General features: G+C 42.8%; 1 protein-coding gene across 5 annotated transcripts in view; it reads left to right on the top strand.

The window, feature by feature from the left end:
* Positions 1–20,962, top strand: part of LOC132887036 (collagen alpha-6(VI) chain-like) — a 153,930-nt gene that overhangs the window by 83,489 nt on the left and 49,479 nt on the right. For all 5 annotated transcript variants that reach the window (XM_060922344.1, XM_060922345.1, XM_060922346.1 and 2 more), the window contains 5 exons: positions 13,217–13,801; positions 13,929–14,534; positions 17,365–17,982; positions 18,709–19,269; positions 19,442–19,999. In XM_060922344.1, coding sequence (XP_060778327.1) covers positions 13,217–13,801; positions 13,929–14,534; positions 17,365–17,982; positions 18,709–19,269; positions 19,442–19,999 — 2,928 coding nt within the window. The remainder of the gene's footprint in view (positions 1–13,216; positions 13,802–13,928; positions 14,535–17,364; positions 17,983–18,708; positions 19,270–19,441; positions 20,000–20,962) is intronic.

Below are 20,962 nucleotides of genomic sequence, written 5' to 3'. Positions count from 1 at the left end.
CCGCCGGGGGTGAGAAGGAGATTTTTTTTTTTTTATACACACACACACACACACACACACACACACACACACACACACTGGTTCAAATAACCAAACAGTCAAGGGCACTTAAGGTATAGCAGGTAAACATGAAACATGAAATGAGCAGTATAAACAAACTAGCAGCTGTTAAGATGAGGTAGTGCGGAATAGTGCAAATGAGCGAGGTAAAGTGAGATGTGCGGTAAAGTGAGATGTGCGGTCCCTGAGTTCAGTGTGTTAATGAACGATGAGATGTATGTATGTATGTGTGTGTGTGTGTGTGTGTGTGTGTGTGTGTGTGTTGGGGGGGGAACTGTGAGGATGACATGTCAGATGCTGAAGGGGTGTGTGCGAGCAGAATCTGTGGCAGGGGGTAGAGGGGGGAGGAGGGGCAGAACAGGGAGGGAGTTGAGCCTCCTGACTGCCTGGTGAAAGAAACTGTTCTTGAGCCTGCTGGTTTTGGCCCAGAGATTCCGCAGTCTCCTCCCTGACAGCAGCAGGCTGAAGAGGCTGTGAGATGGGTGGGGTCACCTGCAATCCTGATGGCTTTGTGGGTGAGACGGGAGTTATAAATATCCACTAGAGAAGGGAGAGAGACACCAATGATCCTCTCAGCTGCTCTCACGATGCGCTGCAGAGTCTTGCAGCAGGACACGGTGCAGGCGCCGTACCACACGGTGATGCAGCTGGTCAGGATGTTCTCGATGGTGCCTCTGTAGAAAGTGTGCATGATGGGGACCGGGGCTCTTGCTCTCCTCAGTTTGCGGAGGAAGTACAGACGCTGTTGGGCTTTTTTGGCCAGTGATGCAGTGTTGTTGCTCCAGGACAGGTCTTCAGAGATGTGTACACCCAGAAACTTGGTGCTGCTCACCCTCTCCACTGCAGCACCGTCGATAGATAGTGGAGCATGCTGGGTGTGCTCTCTCCTGAAGTCCACAACAATCTCCTTCGTCTTCTCCACGTTCAGACGGAGATTGTTGTCCTTGCATCACATGACCAAGCAGCTCACCTCACTCCTGTAGATTGTCTCATTGCCATTGTTGATGAGACCCACCACAGTCGTGTCATCCGCAAACTTAATGAAGAGATTAGAGTTGGATGTTGATGTGCAGTCGTGGGTCAGCAGAGTGAAGAGGAGGGGGCTTAGCACACATCCTTGGGGGGCCCCCGTGTTCAATGTGATGGTGCTGGAGGAGTTGCTGCCGACCCATACAGTCTGTGGTCTCCCCGTCAGGAAGTCCAGCAGCCAGTTGCACAGGGAGGTGTTGAGTCCCAGCTGGTCCAGTTTGTGAATGAGCTGCTGAGGAATGATTGTGTTGAATGCTGAGCTAAAGTCTATGAACAGCATTCTGACATATGAGTCTTTTGTCTCCAGGTGGGTGAGGGCTGAGTGGAGGGCAGTGGAGATGGCATCATCGGTCGAACGGTTGGACTGATATGCAAACTGGAAAGGGTCCAGGGCGGGGGGGAGGGCAGACTTGATACGCCTCATGACTAGCCGCTTGAAGCACTTCATGAGGATGGGAGTGAGTGCGACAGGGCGGTAGTCATTGAAGCAGGAGGGAGACGGCTTCTTCGGGACCGGGATGATGGTGGTGGTTTTGAGGCACGTGGGGACAACAGCCTGGCTCAATGAGATGTTGAAGATGTCTGTAAAGACATCTGTGAGCTCCTCGGCACAGTCTCTCAGGACACGACCAGGAATGTTATCAGGACCCGGGGCTTTTCGTGCATTTGTCGTCCTGAGAGCTCTCCTCACGCTGTCTGGGGACAGCGTCAACACCTGGTTGCCTGGAGGTGGTGGGGTCTTCTGTGCCGTGGTGCTGTTGTCTGCCTCAAAGCGAGCGAAGAAGTCGTTCAACTGATTCAGCAGAGACATGGAGTTGTCACAGGTCTGTGGCGAGGGCTTGTAGTCTGTGATGGTCTGAATCCCCCGCCACAGGTTCCTTGTGTCTCTGCTGTCGTTGAAATGGTCAGCAATGTGCCTGGAATACTGTCTCTTGGCCACCCTGATGCCACGTGACAGATTGGCCCTAGCTGTCCTCAGGCCCACCTCGTCCCCAGCTCTGAAGGTGGCGTTCCGAGCCCACAGGAGCCTATAGACTTCCCCTGTCAGCCATGGCTTCTGATTGGCCCGAATGGAGATGGTTCTGGTGACCGTAACGTCGTCCATGCACTTCCTCATGTAGGCAGTGATGGTCTCCGTGTACTCCTGGAGATCTGTGGTGTTGTTGTAGGTGGCCGCCTGTCTGAATATGCTCCAGTCAGTGGTGGAAAAACAGTCCTGGAGTGCCTCTGATGACCCCTCTAGCCACACACGTATCTGTTTTGTAGCTGGTTTGGTGACTTTAACCAGCGGCCTGTATGCTGGCATTAGTATAACAGTGGAGTGATCTGAGGCCCCAAGGTGGGGGAGGAGTAGGGCTTTGTAGGCATCTTTATGCATGGTGTAAACATTGTCCAGAACGAGTTGTGAACCAGCACTGGCTCCGAACCAGTCCTGGAACTGATTTGGTGGAAAAGGGGTATTAGAGGACCACTCCTACACTGGTCTCGGAGATGTCTACTTCAACCATGAATGGTCTGGTTGGGTCAGGATGTTGAAGTATTGGGGCTGTGGTGAAGGCGGTCTTGAGTTTACTGAAGGCCTCTTCGGCCATGGGAGTCCAATGGAGGTGCTTAGGTCCCCTCTTCAACAGGGAAGTCAAAGGTGCAGTGATCATGCTAAAACTTCTGATAAAGCAACAATAGAAGCTGGCAAAACCTAGGAAACATTGGAGTTCCTTGACTGAGGTGGGTACCGGCCAGGATGTAACTGCAGACACCTTGAAGAGGTCCATACTGACCCTCTCTACACTGATGATATAACCCAAAAAGGAGATCTGACGCATGTGGAATTCACACTTCTTGGCCTTTACATAAAGGTGATTCTCTAGTAGGTGTTGGAGCACCTATCTGATGTGCCCGATATGGCTCTCTTCATCTGGGGAGCATATGTGACCCCTCACCGAATCCAGGGACACATGTCGGCCGAAACGAATCCGAGATAATCGCAAAAGAAGCATTTTTTTTTCGAAATTTATGATTTTTGTTTTTTTCCATCATGTGCAAGTTGAGATCTTGAAGAATGCAATCAGTATTTCAGATAATAGATTGTTTTGTTGGAAAAGCATACATTTTTTGTTGCAAATTGTCTCGTTTTTGTCAGGACTGTAGCCTGCTGGGGGGTGTGGGTAAATTTACCATATGGGCCATTCACATGATGATTTAAGTCATTTGTTTTTTTTTTTCCGTGAATCAGCTGTATGATCCGAGTTGAGCGCATGGCTACTTAACCTGCATACAGGCGTGTGATTTCACTATGGAATGAGTTACTAAACAGAGCGCAGAGGAGCAAACACCGCGAAGCAAACAGACACACGGTATTTACATCGGAGATGACCATTTCTAGCAAAAAAAACCGCAACCTCGTTTTCCAGATTGAATGGAATACTTGAATGATCGGATGATACACGGACCGTTCTAGGATTACATTCCATCGGAGGCATTGGTGTGTGCAAGGCGCCGTTTCTCTTTCTGATGGGGTAAGTTTATTAATCTAAGGCTGTGTGGTTATTTTTGCATGTAACGGAAAGTGTTGTGGTTTGGTTAAGCCTAGGTCACAACCGGATGTACGATTTTTTGGCTGTGTGATTTTTGGCGTTTCCCAAATCGCTGCGGGTTTTTTTTTTTTGTTCACGGAGAAAGACGCGCGTTGGCCGTAAGTTTGTCTTGCAACCTGAAAAAAACGTAAGCGCCCATAGAGTTTGTTTGACATGACAAAGAACCTCTGCGGCCGGTCTGCGGCTCGAAAATCAGCACATCACACGCGCGCTCTCGTGCTTTTCACACGCGCGCTCTCGTGCGTTTCATGCGCGCTCTCGTGTGTTTCTTGCGTTTTTTGCGTGTAGACCGGCTGTAGGAGCACATACGGCCGGTTGTGACCGAGGCTTTACATGAAACTAGTGTTGTGTTAGTTGTGTCATCATCGTGCTATCTTTCTTTCTTACGGTGTGAGTAATTTTTCAACCACAAAACGTTAAAGTATACTTTAGGACTTATTTTTGTACTTCATAATTGTGTTGGGCATACTTTGCATGGAAGGAAAATTGACGTGGTGATCTTTGTTTACATGAAAGTAGTATCGTGCTAGCTCGTAGGGGGTAGGGCTTTCCTTAATGTCATGCAAATGAGCACCATTATGTGCCCGCCCTATACCCAGAGTAGCTGAGATGGAAAACTTTGAGGGCGATTTTCTCCCTTTTCTGTTTTAAGAAGTATACACTTTCAAAAGGCCACACATTCTTCAAATATTGTCAGATCTCCACATGGAAGGCAGTATTGGAAAGCTTAGAAACTGTACTTTCTGAATCTGTCAATAACTCAAAATGCCCCCGGGCGGACATGTGTCCCTGGATTCTGTGATCTGCCACATATCAGAATATCATCAATGTAAGCCACTACGGATCTCCCCAACATGTCCCGAAGGACATCATTGATTAGGCATCGAAACACACTTGGTGCCGAAGAGAGGCCATACGGCATTACCCAATATTTCAAACTGTTCGGCGTTTAGTGCTGAAAGCTGTCTTCCATTCATCTCCCTCTCGGATTCTGACCAGGTTGTCAGCACTGCATAGATCTAACTTGGAGAATACTTTGGCTGTACGTAACTGTTCTAAGGCCAAGGGCACCAATGGAAGAGGATATGGGTACTTAACTGAGATTTGGTTGAGACCTCTAAAGTCTATGCATGGTCGAAGACCTCCCCCTCTCTTCTCCATGAAGAAGAATCCTGCAGAAGCTGGTGACATGGACGGCATATGCAACCCTGCTTGAGGGCCTCTTGTATATACTCCTCTGTTGCAGTCTGTTCTGTCCGAGAAAGAGGATAGATACGACTGCGTTGTGGGGAAGTACCTGGTAGGAGATCAGTGGCGCAGTCGTATGGGCGGTGCAGTGGTAGGCCACAAGCTTTACCTTTACTGCAGACCTCCCTTAAGCCCATGTAACATTCAAGAACATTTTCTAAGGAGTCAGGCTGAGGACTTTCTACTGATGTGGAGGAGAGATTTAGCTGGGGATGCTGAAGACAATTCTGGAAGCATGTGGGTGACCACTGGAGGATCTCCTTATTTTGCCAGGAGATTAGCGGATCATGAAGTTGCAGCCATAGATAGCCCAGAATGATGTTGTGATGACCGGTGGAGGTGACAAAGAGTGAGATGAGCTCTGAGTGAAAGGCTCCCACCTGAATGTGCACAGGAGCGATCCGAGTAGTGACAAGACCATCCCCTATTGGACCTCCATTGATGGTCCTGATGCTGAGTGGTCTCTGCAGAGGGTTTGTGGGCAAACTGAACTTCTGGATGATTGAGCTGTTGATGAAATTCCCCTCCACCCCTGAGTCAACAAATGCAGAAAGCATATGGGTCGAGGAGGGCAGCTTCAGTAATACAGGTACTTTGAAAGATTGGGCTTTAAAAGATCACATTGGACTCACCGGGTTGGACATGGCCTCAGCTGAGCTGGTGCGGGATGGGCGAACTGGACACTAAGTAATCTGATGACTGGAACTCCCGCAGTAGAAACACAAACCCTCTTGTTTCCTCCTTTCTCGTTTAGAGCTTTTCAGACAGGCTTGTGAGACCTCCATAGGTGTGGGAGCATTGGAGGTCAGAGCTAACTTGGTTTCCTCCTTAAGGGATGGTCGGCTGGAGAGTAAGTGATCAAGCTGGATTTCTAGATCAATTAGGGAGTCCAACGTGAGGTGTTTGTCCCTACATGCCAGTACACTCAAAACCTAAGGGGGAGACCTTGGTGAAACACTGCCTTTAGAGCCGGCTCATTCCATCCACTGGCTGCTGCGAGAGTTCTGAAATCCAAGGCGTATTCCGCGACTCTCCTCAAGCCTTGCATGATGGTCAGTAAGCTCTCGCCGACTTCAATTCCCTCAGGTTCATGATCAAATGCTCACTTGAATAATTAGAGGAAACAGTCATATGACATAGTGTGCTCATCTCCACTTTTCCAAACAGCGCTTGCCCACTGTAGCGCTTTACCAGTCAAAAATGAAAGAAACTTGGCGATCTTCCGTTCATCAGGGATATTGGGGATTGCAGAGAAGTACATGAAACACTGAAACAAAAATTCCTTACAGCTGAAAGCATCACCAGCATATTTCTCAGGGAACAGGAGAAGTTGCATGGGACTTGTGGAGGCTTTGGGGCACGTTAGGAGGGCCTGCAACATCACGTCAGTAAGCTGTGTCATCTTGGTGTTTAGGTTGGCGAGCATCTGCTGATGTTCTCCCAAAAGGCACCCTTGAGCACTCAGAGCAGTCTGTTTCACCTCCTCTGCTGCATCCATCAAAGCAAAGTATCCTGTCAGGGTGCAGGCACTTACGGATGTATGTGCAGGGGAGAGCAGGAGAAGCAAACTGGAAACGAAGGCAAATCACTAGATGAGAATCATAATCAAAGAAAAGGCAAGGGTCGGTAGATCGGCAAACAGAGCAATGAAGACAGGACTAGAGAATGAAGTGGTGAAAACAAGAACAAGGGTCGAAAGTAACTAGAGGCAGACAGAAGGAAAATAGCTTGGTATGACAGGAGTAAAATTGAACGATACTTCGCAACTAAAGCTGGGCATACACTGTGCGATTTTTTTCAATCGCGGTATTCAGCTGCTGCTCACACTGTACGAGTGAATCGCAGGGATAAACAGCATGCAGCTTATGATTCCTGTTCTCACACTATACGATCAGATGCTCGGATGCGATCTGACTGCTCACACTGTACTTCCATACACGACTCGTCGGATTCTTGTATCCGGAACTGCAACGTGAAAAAGAAGAGGAAACCGGAAGTCTCTGTTTTCTCTTCCGTATCTGTGTTCGCACATGTGTAGTGTGACAGGTTGAGGTAAATCGGCTCGTGACACTGCTTCAACAGTGCGATAGCCTCACAATGGGCGACCAGGATTTCAAACAGGTTTGATTTTCATCCGATCGATCGGGAGGAGGTCGTGAGGTGTTAATCGCTTGTCGTTACCCCATGTATACTACACGATCCGAGACGCACGATTGAGCCAAAACTTGGCCCGATCTCCAAAATAGTCGCACGAGTGAAAATCGTGTTAAAATTGGGCCAAAAATTGCACAGTGTATGCCCAGCTTAAGGAGAGTGTGAGAGAGACTTAAGTAGCAGGACTGATCATCAGTGAACAAGAGACAGATGTAATTAATAACCAGGTGATAGAGGGCGCTGTGATTCTTGGGCACTGTAGTTTTGAGAAGCCATGTCTGTTTAGAGCTGTTGCTCTCAATGCCATTACTGACATTCCAAAGTCACTGTATTATAGTTGTTTGCTTCTTTTACACAATAATTACCCAAAAAGGCATCAGCTACTGCCTGTGAAAATATAATATATGGCCTTTGAAAATATACTGCCTGTGGCACCATCTCTATCATATAAGCAATGAGGAAAATAGAAAATGTTACACTAATAACAAAATGTATAAAAGTTCAATCACGTGTTATGTACTCACTGTAATACATGTCCACTTGCAAATTTGCTGTGGCACATGCCATTCATTTCAATGCAAAGTTCCCCTGCAGTTGTGACCAAACGTACACATTATGCAACTAAATGTGGCCACCACAATGCATTTCACTAATCATGGAATAGCTATAGGTACATGCAGTAGTGCTTGAAAGTTTGTGAACCCTTTAGAATTTTCTATATTTCTGCATAAATATGACCTAAAACATCATCTGATTTTCACACAAGTCCTAAAAGTAGATAAAGATAACCCAGTTAAACAAATGAGACAAAAAATATTATACTTGGGCATTTATTTATTGAGGAAAATGATCCAATATTACATATCTGTGAGTGGCAAAAGTATGTGAACCTTTGCTTTCAGTATCTGGTGTGACCCCCTTGTACAGCAATAACTGCAACTAAACATTTCCGGTAACTGTTGATCAGTACTGCACACCAGCTTGGAGGAATTTTAGCCCATTCCTCTGTAAAGAACAGCTTCAACTCTGGGATGTTGGTGGGTTTCCTCACATGAACTGCTCGCTTCAGGTCCTTCCAGAACATTTTGATTGGATTAAGGTCAGGACTTTGACTTGGCTATTCCAAAACATTAACTTTATTCTTCTTTAACCATTCTTTGGTAGAATTACTTGTGTGCTTAGGGTCGTTGTCTTACTGCATGACCCACCTTCTCTTGAAATTCAGTTCATGGACAGATGTCCTGACATTTCCCTTTAGAATTCGCTGGCATAATTCAGAATTCATTGTTCCATCAATAGTGGCAAGTCATGCTGGCCCAGATGCAGCAAAATAGGCCCAAACCATGATACTACCACCACCATGTTTCACAGATGGGATAAGGTTCTTATGCTGGAATGCAGTGTTTTCCTTTCTCCAAACATAATGCTTCTCATTTAAACCAAAAAGTTCTATTTTGGTCTCATCTGTCCACAAAACATTTTTCCAATAGCCTTCTGGCTTATCCCTGTGATCTTTAGCAAACTGCAGATGAGCAGCAATGTTCTTTTTGGAGAGCAGTGGCTTTCTCCTTGCAACCCTGCCATGCACACCATTGTTGTTCAGTGTTTTCCTGATGGTGGACTCATGAACATTAACATTAGCCAATGTAAGAGAGGCCTTCAGTTGCTTAGAAGTTACCCTGGGGTCCTTTGTTACCTCGCCGACTATTACACGCCTTGCTCTTGGCAGAATCTTTGTTGGTCAACCACTCCTGGGGAGGGTAACTATGGTCTTGAATTTCCTCCATTTGTACACAATCTGTCTGACTGTGGATGGGTGGAGTCCAAACTCTTTAGAGATGGTTTTGTAACCTTTTCCAGCCTGATGAGCATCAACAACGCTTTTTCTGAGGTCCTCAGAAATCTCCTTTGTGCCATGATACATCTCCACAAACATGTGTTGTGAAGATCAGACTTTGATAGATCCTTGTTTTTTAAAATAAAACCGGGTGCCCACTCACACCTGATTGTCACCCCATTGATTGAAAACACCTGACTCTAATTTCACCTTCAAATTAACTGCTAATCCTAGAGGTTCACCTACTTTTGCCACTCACAGATATATAATATTGGATCATTTTCCTAATAAATAAATGACCAAGTATACAACCCCAATTCCAAAAAAGTTGGGACAAAGTACAAATTGTAAATAAAAACAAAATGCAATAATTTACAAATCTCAAAAACTGATAGTGTATTCACAATAGAACATAGACAACATATCAAATGTCGAAAGTGAGACATTTTGAAATTTCATGCCAAATATTGGCTCATTTGAAATTTCATGACAGCAACACATCTAAAAAAAGTTGGGACAGGGGCAATAAGAGGCTGGAAAAGTTAAAGGTACAAAAAAAGGAACAGCTGGAGGACCAAATTGCAAATCATTAGGTCAATTGTCAATAGGTCATTAACATGACTGGGTATAAAAAGAGCATCTTGGCAGGGCTCGACATTAACGGTTGTCTGCTTGTCCGGGACAAGTGATACTTTATGGCGGACAAGTTCATCGTCTCAGTTACTTGTCCGATCGGACAAGTGCCAAAATACGCCGATATTCGGGTTACATATCAAATTTATCAGTTTATTCACATGATTTCCGAAGCATCTCACTCGACATATTGTTTTGATGAATCGCCGGATGTTTCTATTCGGAAAGAGCGATGTGCGCATGCGCAATATTCAGACCCTCTAGGATTTCGCAATGTTGCGATTTGTAACATCAACGCAAATTCAACCAATCCCCGCGAATTCAGGACGGTGTTGCAATTATATCCAATCACCTCAACTTTCCCGTAAATTTGACCAATCGTTGGCGTCGTCTTGAGGTGACGTCAACAAACTACCTTCCGCCTTACTTCCATGTATACATTCAAGAGAAGCAGCATGTGCGCAGTGTTGCCAGATTGGGCGGTTACCCACCTAATTAGGCGTGTTTTGAACATATTTTGGGCTGGAAAACGTCAGCAGTATCTGGCAACACTGCATGTGCGAGTCAGTGTTTATATAGGCTTAAATTCTATTACTGAAAGTGTGTTATGTTTACAGTGAAGGACTGTGTGCACTTTACATTATTTTTTTACTGAATACAAGAAATTAATGGATGCCAACATTTTTGCCAAAATGGTATTTTATTTTCCATTGTTTAGGCAGCTTCAGCATCATACTGTGAGATTCTGTTCAAATTGTTTTTTTCTTCTATGAAGCCTGAGCCATTTATTTTATTAGTTTATAATTATTGTTTAATTTAGTCTTCAGGAGAGACTGCCTGCACACAGTACTAGTATTAAGTTTTTTTTCTTACATGAAAGCTGAGGCATTTATATTATATTTTAAGGTAATGTTATGTTGTGCTGTGAGGTTCTAGGCACTTGAACTTTTGAACCAACAGGTGCATTTGGATAAGTAAAGCCTATTTTTCTGCATTTTTGTAGTCCTGGTAATCTTTTATATTGGTAAAGATGTTTATAGGACCATTTCTCAGTGTCTTTGTTTTTTTTTATCAATAGTTTTTCAGTAATAACTTAATATTTAACATATCCCTCAATTTTAATCACAAAAAGAGAAAATCACAACAATTTCTCGCAACTTTCACTTCCTCCCGCACTGTAATCTCAACAAAAACCTAAAAAACACCGCAATTTTCATCGCAATTTTTTGGAAAAATCCCCACAACATCAGACATTTTAGCCCGCAACAATCACAAAAAAGGCCCGCGAAATCCTGGGGGGACTGAATATTCCACTTGCGAAACCAGCCAATACCGCTGCATGTATTTGAGCTGAAAAGTAAACGGTCATTTAGGATTGGTTTTAATCGTGTCATACACGTGGATTTGTTGACATTTCTGTTGGCGGGATCATTATTCAACTGTATATTTATGCTGAGTATGTGGTAATTTCCAAATCTTTGAATTGTTGTTGATGGTGTTCATTATAAAAATTTAGACATTTAGAAAACGTCCCTCCTGAAGTTCGGCTTCACAAAGAAGTCTAGTGAATCCGAGGCATCTGGTGCTGAAAAGAAGAGGAAACAATCACAGCAGAACTATGAAAGCAAGAGAGAGCGGAAATTTCTCGATTCTTGGAAGGATGAATTTGAATGGGTCCAAGACACTGGAGATGGAATGCAATGTTCTCTGTGCATATTGCATCCTACTTATGCTGATGTCTCGAGCAGCATGTTTAAAGGTACAACTTCATGTAGGCGAGACATTCTAGTGTCTCATGGCAAGAGTACAAGCCACAAGCGGTGTGATGCAAATGCAACAAATGCAATAAAGATTGTTGGGTTACAAATAGTTTATTTGTGGGGGTTTTTCTCAAATATTTCTTTGGAAAAGTCAACTTCACATTTGGACAAGTAAATTTCCTTTCAACTTGCCCGACAGGACAAGTGGTTTCAAAAGTTAATGTAGAGCCCTGCTTGGAGTGGCAGCGGCTCTCAGAAGTAAAGATGGGAAGAGGATCACCAATCCCCCTAATTCTGCGCTGACAAATAGTGGAGCAATATCAGAAAGGAGTTTGACAGTGTAAAATTGCAAAGAGTTTGAACATATCATCATCTATAGTGCATAATATCATCAAAAGACTCAGAGAATCTGGAAGAATCTCTGTGCGTAAGGGTCAAGGCCGGAAAACCATACTGGGTGCCCGTGATCTTCGGGCCCTTAGACGGCACTGCATCACATACAGGCATGCTTCTGTATTGGAAATCACAAAATGGGCTCAGGAATATTTCCAGAGAACATTATCTGTGAACACAATTCACCGTGCCATCCGCCGTTGCCAGCTAAAACTCTATAGTTCAAAGAAGCCTTTTCTAAACATGATCCAGAAGCGCAGACGTCTTCTCTGGGCCAAGGCTCATTTAAAATGGATTGTGGCAAAGTGGAAAACTGTTCTGTGGTCAGACGAATCAAAATTTGAAGTTCTTTATGGAAATCAGGTACGCCGTATCATTCGGACTAAAGAGGAGAAGGACGACCCAAGTTGTTATCAGCGCTCAGTTCAGAAGCCTGCATCTCTGATGGTATGGGGTTGCATTAGTGTGTGTGGCATGGGCAGCTTACACATCTGGAAAGACACCATCAATGCTGAAAGGTATATCCAGGTTCTAGAGCAACATATGCCCATCCAGACGACGTCTCTTTCAGGAAGACCTTACATTTTCCAACATGACAATGCCAAACCACATACTGCATCAATTACAGCATCATGGCTGCGTAGAAGAAGGGTCCAGGTACTGAACTGGCCAGCCTGCAGTCCAGATCTTTCACCCATAGAAAACATTTGGCGCATCATAAAATGGAAGATATGACAAAAAAGACTTAAGACAGTTGAGCAACTAGAATCCTACATTAGACAAGAATGGGTTAACATTCCTATCCCTAAACTTGAGCAACTTGTCTCCTCAGTCCCCAGACGTTTACAGACTGTTGTAAAGAGAAAAGGGGATGTCTCACAGTGGTAAACATGGCCTTGTCCCAACTTTTTTGAGATGTATTGTTGTCATGAAATTTAAAATCACCTAATTTTTCTCTTTAAATGATACATTTTTTTCAGTTTAAACATTTGATATGTCATCTATGTTTTATTCTGAATAAAATATGGAATTTTGAAACTTCCACATCATTGCATTCCGTTTTTATTTACAATTTGTACTTTGTCCCAACTTTTTTGGAATCGGGGTTGTAATATTTTTGTCTCATTTGTTTAACAGGGTTCTCTTTATCTATTTTTAGGACTTGTGTGAAAATCTGATGTTGTTTTAGGTCATATTTAGGCAGAAAAATAGAAAATTCTAAAGGGTTCACAAACTTTCAAGCACCACTGTAGGTATTCGATGTGCAACAGAAATTAGACATCATGAGTCTGAATCCTGACAATGCTACCTGTGGCCAGGAGCAAAACTGGCCATGCTCTCTGGGTGGAAGGCATGGCATACTTTCTCCCCTGTCAAACACAGCAGCACTAGCAAAGATGTGGGCGTTTTGAGATAGTTTATATAACTAAACTGTTTAAATAAATAATTTATGAAATAAATTAACAATCAATGTGTGTTTTGTTATATTCTTTTGTTTTTATTTTTAGGGTGCAAGGCTCATTTGGCTGACATTGTGTTCCTTCTGGATAGCTCTAGTAGTATTGGTGATGCCAACTTCCAGAGGGTGAAGCAGTTTCTGCACACATTCATCATGGGTCTTGATGTCAAGCCTGATAAAGTCAGAGTAGGAGTCGCACAATTTAGTCATGAGCCTCAACAGGAGTTCCTGTTGGGAGAGTATAAAGACAAGAATGAGCTGCTGGACGAAGTAGACAAACTCACATACCTTACAGGAGGCACTGAAACAGGAAAAGCTCTCCGCTTTATCCAAAATAATTACTTCACAGAATCAGCTGGCAGTCGGATCAGTCAGAATGTGCCTCAGATTGCTGTGGTGATCACAGATGGTGACTCAGCTGATGAAATGAAGATTCCAGCCATGGACCTACGGAGAAAGGGGGTGTTAATCTTCACCATTGGGGTTGGTGCAGCCAACATTACGGAATTGCAGTCCATTGCTAACAAACCACATCAGCGTTTTGTACTGAGTTTCACTGACTACGAGGAGCTGCTGAAAGCAACCACCAGCACAATAGACCAAGTGTGTATTTCTATGGAGGCCCAGCAGGAAGGTAATGTTGTACTCCCCGTTTCAAATATATTATACTTCACCAATGATTATCCACTTTAATAATATCATGTTGCAGTCCATCACTACTGAAACTAGTTATTTTACTGTTTTATTGTTATCTCTTTCAGCTCTAGCTCCAGAGTTTGCAGATGTGTTTGTGTTGGTTGACAGCTCAGTTGAACCAGCCCAAAAAGTGATCCAGTTCCTCAGTGGCCTTGTCAGTCAACTTAAAGTGGCAAGCACATCTAATCGGATGGCTTTGGCTCAGTTTGGTGAAGATGTTTCAGTGGAATTTCTTTTTAATGCTTACAAAACTAAAAATGAAGCAATTGCACTCGTCCGCAAATTACGACTCAAAGGCACCGGGCAATGCAAGCTTGGAAAGGCAATGGATTATGTGCGCACTCACCTCCTCACCAGTGCAGCAGGCAGCCGAATTGCTCAGGGCTACAAGCAATATCTGCTGGTAATAAGCAAACGAGAATCGGATGACAATATACATAGAGCAGTTCGTGCATTGAAGGATGAGGGAGTGACTCTTGTCAATGTTGACTTCAGCAAAGAGGAACTTGCTGAACCTGGAATACTTCAGCCACGTACCTCTCCTGGACAGAGAGTACATAGCTCACAGGGTGTTCATTTTGTCGATGCTGCAGAAAGAAAATTAACCCACGAAATAGCGCAAGATGTGATGACTATCTTTGAAACTAAGGAAACGGTCGAAGTAACTGGAGGTCAGTTTGTCTGTATTTTTAAAAATGGTAAAATAATTGAATTACAGTTACAATTAAATCTCAGTTACAGTTATAATGTAAGCAGCAATTTTCTATAGAATACACATTACCATTCAAAAATTAATCAATGTTGATCCTATAGTACTTTAGAAAATGTCAAAATGTGAAAATACCAGATATGTTTTTCACCACTGTTTTTGAAATTCTTTAGACTAAATCCACAAATTATACTAGTGCATCTCAAACAATAAGAATGCATGATGGTGTAGTGGTTAGCACTGTCGCCTCACAGCAAGAAGGTTCTTGGTTCAAGCCCAGCAGTCGATGGGGGCCTTTCTGTGTGGCGTTTGCATGTTCTCCCCGTGTCTGCGTGGGTTTCCTCCGGGTGCTCCAGTTTCCCCCACAGTTCAAAGACATGTGGTTAGGTTAACATGGGGCAGCCTTAGGCTGAGGTGTCCTTGAGCGAGGCACCTAACCCCTAACTGTTCCCCAGGTGCTGTTAGCATTGCTACCCACTGCTCTGGGTATGTGTGTGTGCTCATTGCTCACGTGTGTGTGCATGTGTGTGTTCACTGCTTCAGATGTGTTAAATGCAGAGAAGAATGTCACAAGTGTACGTGTGATGAATAATGTTGTTCTTCAGAACATTCAATATTTTCCATCAGTTATTTAAGAAGGTGAAATTTTAATATATTCTCGACTCATTACAAGTAAACTAAAATGTTTCAAGTATTTTTCAGTTTTAATTTTGATAATTATGGCCTACAGCACAAAATATTAGTATTTCATTTTGAGTTTGAGTAAATTAATAATCAAACAATATAAATACCATGTATCTCTAGGTGTAGTTCAGTACATGCAACCACAATCATGGGGAAGACTGCTGACTTAACAGTTGTCCAGAAGACGACAAGGAGGGTAAGCCACAGAAGGTCATTGCTGAAAAGGCTGGCTGGAAAAGGTGCACAAGCAACAGGGATGACTGCAGCCTTGAGCGGATTGTCAAGAAAAGTTGATTCAAGTACTTGCAAGAGTTTCACAAGGAGAAGACTAAGGCTGGTGTCAGTGCATCAAGAGCCACCATGAACAGATGTCTTCAGGAAAGGGGCTACAACTGTCACATTTCTAATATCAAGTAACTCCTGAACTAGAGACAATGTCAGAAGCATCTTACCTGGTCTGAGGAGAGAAAGAACTGGACTGTTGCTCAGTGGTCCAAAGTCCTCTTTTCAGATGAGAGTAAATTATGCATTTTATTTGGAAATCAAGGTCCTAGAGTCTAAAGGAAGAGTGGAGAGGCACATAATCCAAGGTGTTTGAAGTCCAGTGTGAAATTTCCACAGTCTGTGATATTTGGGGTGCCCCAGTGGTGTTGGTCCACTGTGTTTTATCAAGTCCAAAGTCAATGCAGCTGTCTACCAGGAGATTTTAGAGCAGTTCATGCTTCCATCTGCTGACAAGCTTTATGGAGATGCCAATTTCCTTTTCCGGCAGAACTTATCACCTGCCCACAGTGCCAAAACTACTACCAAGTGGTTTACTGACCATGATATTACTGTGCTTGATTGGCCAGCCAACTCGTCTGACCTGTATTTTCAAGAGGAAGATGAGAAAACACCTGACCCAAAAATACAGACAAGCTGAAGGCCACTATCAAAGCAACCTGGGCTTCTGTAACACCTCAGCAATGCCACAGGCTGATCACCTCCATGCCACGCCACATTGATGCAGTAATCAGTGGTAAAGGAGTCCCAACCAAGTATTGAGTGTATAAATGAACATACTTTTCAGAAGTTGGACTTTTCTGTATTGTAAATGATTTTTTGGCTGATCTTAGGAAATATTCTAATAATCTGAGATACTGGATTTTTTATTTTCATGAGCTACAAGCCATAATCATCGAAATTAAAACAAAAAAGCATGAAATATTTCACTTAATGTGTAATGAATATAGAATATATATAAGTTTACCTTTTTGAATTAAATTATGAAAAAATGAACTTTCACATTATTCTAATTGTTTGAGATACACTAGTATAGAAGGTAGCACATTAAAATGTGCTACCTTGATTTGTAAAATTAGATTTATCTATACGAGGGATTTGCACAGGGAAGTTAATTAAGCAGTATCACCTGAGCAAAAGTACTGTTGTACTGAATATCACTTCTGAATATACCTGTGTACAGCTAATTCATGGTCATGCTGATATTCAGTATACCAGCACAATTGCAAGAGTGATATTGTTTTTATACAGCAGTTCTATAAACAAGAAATTGATAGCAAAAAATGTATATCACATTTCAGGCACAATATGAGCAAAGATTTTGCTTATTTTTGCCCACTCAGAGAAAATAGTTCCCAAAAGAGTCACAGCTGTGTGTGTTGCACACAGACTGTCTGGCAGCCCATAAACGTAGTAATGGTTTCAATGTACCAAACACTTGCTAAAATTGGAAATTTATGTTGCAAACACAGACAGGTGGAGTAATACAGTGAAATGTTCCAGTTGTGCTGTACTAAATATCAGCACTCTTGGAATGCCACTTGTCCAATCAAATTAATTCACCAGAACTTGCTGTTGTATAAACATAAATAAATGCAACAAGTGTCTTTCCACACTGAGGATTTTGCTGTGTCCCACAAAATGTTCTTACATAGCAATGTAAAATTATTCTGAAAGAAGACTGATTATTCTGCTTCGATCTATGTAGGAAGTTCATCAGCTTCTACCTCTATTTGGGTACCTGATCAAAATTAATATGATTCATGAGAAAAATGAAAAAGATTAATATTAAAATTATATATGTTTCTCTTTTTTGTGTGTCACAGACTGCAAGGCAGCTCCTGTGGCCGATATAGTGTTTATTGTGGATGTGTCAGACAGCATTACTGTTTCAAACTTCAAACTGGTCCGTGACTTTCTCCACCGCATGATCAATGGCCTGGAGATAATGCCTGACAGTGTGCGGGTGGGGATGGTGTTGTACGGTGACACACCCACAGTTGACTTCTACCTGAACACTTTTGATGACAAAGAAGACATCCTGCAGTACATTAAACTTTTGCCCTTTAAGGGTGGGGAATCCAAAACTAGCAAGGCCCTGAAGCTTGCCAGAGAGAAAGTCTTCATCAAGGAGATGGGCAGCCGGCATGCCTTAGGAGTGCAGCAGATTGCTGTGGTCATAACAGAGGGGGGCTCCTTGGATAATGTCACAGTTCAGGCTACGGAGCTAAGGCGCAGTGGGGTTCAGGTTTATGCCTTGGGAGTCACAAAAGATAATGTGAAACAGCTGAAAGAGATTGCATCTTATCCTTCCAAAAGGTTTGTGTTTAGCGTGGAGAGCTTTGCTAAGCTTAATACAATGGAAAAAATACTAAGGAAGACTCTGTGTAACAATGTGGTCCGTTCAACGGTTGACAAGTCCATTAGATACACGTTAAAGCAAGGTAAGGCACTATACTTTCAACCTCATATATTCTAACAGCTTAGTCAATGTGCAATTCACTGTACTCAGAACTCAGAAAGTCAATTTTCCTTGGTTCTAATCTAAACACTTTCCAGTGCTTCAGTTCAGAAAAATATAGAGAGCAAGGTCATATTTGTATGGCTATACTGTCGGAAATAGGGGTACAGTAGAAGTCCATTTCTGTTCTGCAAGGTACAATCTACACTAATGTACCATCTAAGGCTCATTATTGAACCTCAAGGTAAGTATGTGTATCTTTTTTATTGCCAGAAAGGTACATATATGTTCCCAATTAGTATATATAAAATGCACAAATAAGTACCTTAGAGGGTGCTGCCCCAGTGACGAGCGGTTGTACATCTAAAGGTAAAATAATGTACTTTATTAGTGAAGTGTAGTCTCTGTCACAGTGGTAAAACTGGGCTGAAAATGAAAATATACATGTTACGAATTGAATCTTACAAAGCTAAAACACATTTTCAGAACTCAAAAGCTACATATCATAAATTCAAGTTTTCCCAAGTAGAAAATGATGCAGAGGGAAATCTGGAATTAATCACTTTTGCATGTTGGCAGTCAGGTTGAGTTCCGAGTCCAATGAATTGCAGCATTATTACAAGAGTTAAGCTTATCTACTGGGATTAATTTTTGAACACCCATGTCAATCAGTCCTGGACATAATATTTTAAACATATTACAATTTTAGGATGTATCCAGACAGAAGAAGCAGACATCTATTTCCTCATTGACCATTCGGGGAGCATTTATCCATCAGACTTTCAGGACATGAAAAAGTTCATTCTTGAGTTTCTGCTCATGTTTACCATTGGACCAACACAGGTCCGGGTGGGTGTGGTGAAATTTGCAAGTGAACCCACACTAGAGTTTAAATTGAATGAGTATAATGACAGAGCCTCTCTTGAAAGAGCTGTGGACAGCATTCTGCAGATAGGTGGAGGGACAGAGACAGGACGGGCTCTGTCTTTCATGCCCAAACTTTTTAAGGAGGCTGTAGACACTCGTGGCACAAAGGTTCAAGAGATTCTCATTGTCATTACTGATGGAAAGTCCCAGGATGAAGTGAAAGAGCCAGCAGCAGAGCTGAGAGCACAGGGGGTGACCATCTATGCCATTGGAGTCAAAGACGCAAATGAACAGGAGCTCCTTGAGATAGCAAATGACCAAAAGAAGATGTATTTTGTCACCAACTACGATGCACTGAAACCACTCAAGAATGAAATTGTTACTGACATTTGCTCAGATAAGGGTAAGGGTGTCAAATGTGCATTTAATCATAATTTTTATCACATTTAACTCAATAAATTCAGGCTTTCAATTAAAGCATAAAAATTGTGTATTGTTTAGTTAGAATGTTAATTTAAAAAAAAAAAATGCCTTTCTGGATTGTGTTGACTATTAAGTATTACTGTTTTTCATAGCCTGCAAGAACATGTTGGCAGATGTTATCTTTTTGGTTGATGGTTCATGGAGCATTGACCCTGAGGACTTCTCAAAGATGAAGAAATTTATGAATACCATAATTTCCAAGTCTATAATTGGCAAGGATAGTGTACAAGTCGGAGTAGTGCAGTTCAGCTCACACTCAAAGGCTGAATTTGCCCTCAACACATTTTCTGACAAACGTGAAATGCAGCAGGCCGTTAATGATATGCAGCAGCTGGGCGGTGGCACTATGACTGGGTCTGCGCTTCAATTTGTGACAAAGTACTTTAATCCACCAGAAGGGGGTCGTCCCAGCACTCCACAGTTCCTCATTGTGATCACAGATGGTGAATCTCAGGAAGCTGTTGCTCAGCCTGCAAAACTCCTCAGAGAGAAGGGAATTATAATATACGCTATAGGAGTACTTAATGCTAACAGCGCACAACTAAGAGAGATCAGCGGAACTCAGGACAATGTTTATATTGAAAGAGATTTTGACTCATTGGGCTTCCTCGATAAAGATCTCTTGCTTAAGATCTGTACTTCTGTTGATGGTGAGTCATGCCAATATAATTTCACGTACATCATTTACATCATGATTTACACATACATCATGAACATTTTTTCCCAACTTTTATTTAATTTGTATACCTACAGTGGGGCAAAAAAGTATTTAGTCAGTCATCAATTGTGCAAGTTCTCCCACTTAAAAAGATGAGAGAGGCCTGCAATTTTCATCATAGGTACACTTCAACTATGAGACACAAAATGAGAAAAAAAATCCAGAAAATCACATTGTCTGATTTTTAAAGAATTTATTTGCAAATTATGGTGGAAAATAAGTATTTGGTCAATAACAAAAGTTCATCTCAATACTTTGTTATATACCCTTTGTTGGCAATGACAGAGGTCAAACGTTTTCTGTAAGTCTTCACAAGGTTTTCACACACTGTTGCTGGTATTTTGGCCCATTCCTCCATGCAGATCTCCTCTAGAGCAGTGATGTTTTGGGGCTGTCTCTGGGCAACACGGACTTTCAACTCCCTCCAAAGATTTTCTATGGGGTTGAGATCTGGAGACTGGCTAGGCCACTCCAGGACCTTGAAATGCTTCTTACGAAGCCACTCCTTCGTTGCCCGGGCAGTGTGTTTGGGATCATTGTCATGCTGAAAGACCCAGCCATGTTTCATCTTCAATGCCCTTGCTGATGGAAGGAGGTTTTCACTCAAAATCTCACGATACATGGCCCCATTCATTCTTTCCTTTACACGGATCAGTCGTCCTGGTCCCTTTGCAGAAAAACAGCCCCAAAGCATGATGTTTCCACCCCCATGCTTCACAGTAGGTATGGTGTTCTTTGGATGCAACTCAGCATTCTTTCTCCTCCAAACACAAGTTGAGTTTTTACCAAAAAGTTCTATTTTAGTTTCATCTGACCATATGACATTCTCCCAATCCTCTTCTGGATCATCCAAATGCTCTCTAGCAAACTTCAGATGGGCCTGGACATGTACTGG

This window comes from Neoarius graeffei, chromosome 5 (genome assembly GCF_027579695.1).
Source record: "Neoarius graeffei isolate fNeoGra1 chromosome 5, fNeoGra1.pri, whole genome shotgun sequence".
Lineage (NCBI taxonomy): Eukaryota > Metazoa > Chordata > Actinopteri > Siluriformes > Ariidae > Neoarius > Neoarius graeffei.
This window is presented reverse-complemented; position numbering and strand designations above follow the sequence as displayed.